Source organism: Nematolebias whitei, chromosome 21 (assembly GCF_014905685.2).
Source record: "Nematolebias whitei isolate Nwh7 chromosome 21, NemWhi1, whole genome shotgun sequence".
Lineage (NCBI taxonomy): Eukaryota > Metazoa > Chordata > Actinopteri > Cyprinodontiformes > Rivulidae > Nematolebias > Nematolebias whitei.
The window spans coordinates 12233463-12236928 of record NC_056518.1 but is presented as its reverse complement, the minus strand read 5'-3'; the positions used below and the strand labels follow the sequence as shown (position 1 = coordinate 12236928).

Here is a 3466-nt window from a genome sequence, read left to right as displayed (position 1 = left end):
GTAAGAGGACAATTGGGAGAGGGGGTGAGAACACTCGCCTTCACCAAATAAAACAAGGCCAGGAACTCAGCTGGCTACGTAATAAACAAACTTCGGAGCACGGTCCAACCGACCACGCGGTTGGAGGCCTCCTAACAAGCGTGAGCGGAGCGAACGCTACCGCTAACCAATAGCAAAATATAAGCAAAAAACCACTACTTACCAGTGTTAAATCACACACATAGCAGTCATAAACAACGTCGGAGCACAGTCCAGCCGACCACGCGGTTGGAGGTCTCCTAACAAGCGTGAGCGGAGCGAACGCTACCGCTAACCAACGGCGAAATATAAGGAAAACTACTCACCGGTGTTGAATCACACACATAGTAGTCAGACGCTGTAATTTGGGAGAGGCGGAAACCGCCGTAGTTCCCAACGAAACAGCAGAAATACCTTGAACAGGGTTAAACCGTCGCAGCCCTAGGAGGGCGAACACGCTACTCCCGCAGACGGGCAGTCGGGCTTCCGACGACGGTAAAAAGTTCAGAAAAGGTCCAAAGGGCTGAAGCCCTGAATTGAACCGCGCGCGAGAAGAAAATAGGAGCAGAGCAGCGGATGACGTCGGGCTATATAGCCTCTGATTGGTCATCCGTGTCACACCTGTGACTCCGTTGGTATTATTACTCGAATCAGCGCATGCGCGAAAGGAACATTCAGTGCTTTCAGCACCGCCCTCTGGCGGTCAGGAGGGATGAAATAGAACCCAAAATGCCTGTCCCAAAAAATTAGTATATTTCATCCCACCAATGAAAGACAAGTGTTTTTAATACAAAAAACACCAACCTTCAAATAATCATGTTCAGTTATGCACTCAATACTTGGTCAGGAATCCTTTTGCATGAATGACTGCTTCAATGCAGCGTGGCATGGAGGCAATCAGCCTGTGGCACTGCTGAGGTGTTATGGAGGCCCAGGATGCTTCGATAGCGGCCTTAAGCTCATCCAGAGTGTTGGGTCTTGCGTCTCTCAACTTTCTCTTCACAATATCCCACAGGTTCTCTATGGGGTTCAGGTCAGGAGAGTTGGCAGGCCAATTGAGCACAGTAATACCATGGTCAGTAAACCATTTACCAGTGGTTTTGGCACTGTGAGCAGGTGCCAGGTCGTGCTGAAAAATGAAATCTTCATCTCCATAAAGCTTTTCAGCAGATGGAAGCATGAAGTGCTCCAAAATCTCCTGATAGCTAGCTGCATTGACCCTGCCCTTGATAAAACACAGTGGACCAACACCAGCAGCTGACATGGCACCCCAGACCATCACTGACTGTGGGTGCTTCACACTGGACTTCTGGTATTTTGGCATTTCCTTCTCCCCAGTCTTCCTCCAGACTCTGGCACCTTGATTTCTGAATGACATGCAAAATTTGCTTTCATCCGAAAAAAGTACTTTGGACCACTGAGCAACAGTCCAGTGCTGCTTCTCTGTAGCCCAGGTCAGGCGCTTCTGCCGCTGTTTCTGGTTCAAAAGTGGCTTGACCTGGGGAATGCGGCACCTGTAGCCCATTTCCTGCACACGCCTGTGCACGGTGGCTCTGGACGTTTCTACTCCATACTCAGTCCACTGCTTCCGCAGGTCCCCCAAGGTCTGGAATCGGCCCTTCTCCACAATCCTCCTCAGGGTCCGGTCACCTCTTCTCGTTGTGCAGCGTTTTCTGCCACACTTTTCCCTTCCCACAGACTTCCCACTGAGGTGCCTTGATACAGCACTCTGGGAACAGCCTATTCGTTCAGCAATTTCTTTCTGTGTCTTACCCTCTTGCTTGAGGGTGTCAATGATGGCCTTCTGGACAGCAGTCAGGTCGGCAGTCTTACCCATGATTGTGGTTTTGAGTAATGAACAAGGCTGGGAGTTTTTAAAAGCCTCAGGAATCTTTTGCAGGTGTTTAGAGTTACGTCGTTGATTCAGATGGTTAGGTTAATAGCTTGTTTAGAGAACCTTTTCATGATATGCTAATTTTTTGAGACAGGCATTTTGGGTTTTCATGAGCTGTATGCCATAATCATCAGTATTAAAACAATTAAAGACCTGAAATATTTCAGTTGGTGTGCAATGAATCTGAAATATAAAAGTTTCATTTTTATCATTACATTATGGAAAATGATGACCTTTATCACAATATGCTAATTTTTTGAGAAGGACCTGTGTGTGTGTGTGTGTGTGTGTGTGTATACATGTGTGTGTATATGTTTATTTAAGTTTTTTTTATTTTTTCAAAAAACATCAGGACATTAACCTTTCATTTATATTATTACATCATTTAAATGTAAAAAAATAAATAATTGAGCTGTATAATTCATAAAAATCCATTGACAAATTGTTCTTAACCCATTTTTGTATGTCCACATCACAGGATGGTGGAACAGACTTCAGTGCATGAAGTGTTAAAGAGATTTGGACAACAATACAATGTTCCCCTGGATGTTTGCCGGATCATTCACGTCCGTGTCGCCAAGCAAGGATCATTAACACTGGAACAGCTTAATGTGGACAAACGACTGTGGGACTTCCAAGAAAAACTCATTCCTAATGTGGACAAGGTGCTGAAGAAAGTGGGGATGCTTGCGTCAGAGAATTTACATCCATGAATGTGATGGACCTTTAGAGAATTAAACATTTATTGCCAAGATTGATGCAAACGTTGAATGAACACCGAGCGAGGGGAAATGTAAGACACTGGTACTGTAACTCCTGCACTGATTTAAACACCAGTCAAATGTGAATATTTAACTATCTTGATAACTTGGAAAAAGAGGCAGTAAGTTGCCTTTTTAAAAATTTGTTCACATTATATTTATACATAGAGTTGGCTAAGGGAGAGATTGACTGTGTAATTTTCATTAACAAAGGAATATGTTATGAACAGATTTTTACTGCCTGACATGGTCTTGTATGATCATAAAAGGCAATACAGAGTAAAAAGGCTGGAGGGGGAACTGAACTGGTTTGGCTGGAGGTTGGGGGCGGGGGGCGCTTTCCAAATGGATTATACCAAGACTTGACCGCCTTGTTTTGTTTATTGTTTGTTTTTTACAAAAATACTGACAACGGAGCGAAAGGGAAGGAGTGAAGACGTGTCACAGCTAGGAATGTAGTGGGTTTTTTCTCTGAAGGAACTGGGAGAGGTTCAGGTGCTGTTGTTCTCTCCCCTCCCACCCCCTTTTTTTTTGAAGTTTTGTTTAGACCATAACTGTAATGTCATGAACTGTACTGTCATCCAATGTCCATAACTAGAAAAGGTATTAAGAACGTTGTTTGTCAAGTGACTCGGCTCAAGCCACTTTCAAAAACTGACAATTTTGTAGATTTTTATTCAGAGTAAAAACTGAGTAAATTTTGTCCTTTGTACCTAAACTGGAGGTATTAAACATTTAAGGTATGATTGTTTTACTTACCCATGTCACTGCTTTCAATTACGTGACCTCATGC

General features: G+C 43.9%; 1 protein-coding gene across 1 annotated transcript in view; it reads left to right on the top strand.

The window, feature by feature from the left end:
• The window catches only part of LOC119427842 (glycosyltransferase family 92 protein F13G3.3-like), a gene marked incomplete at its 5' end in the record, with an annotated part of 46539 nt that extends 43690 nt beyond the window's left edge, over nucleotides 1-2849 (top strand). The window contains one exon of the mRNA XM_037695495.1: nucleotides 2391-2849. Within this exon, the coding sequence (XP_037551423.1) occupies nucleotides 2391-2625 (235 nt within the window). The remainder of the gene's footprint in view (nucleotides 1-2390) is intronic.
• Between the last annotated feature and the right edge of the window lie 617 nt (nucleotides 2850-3466).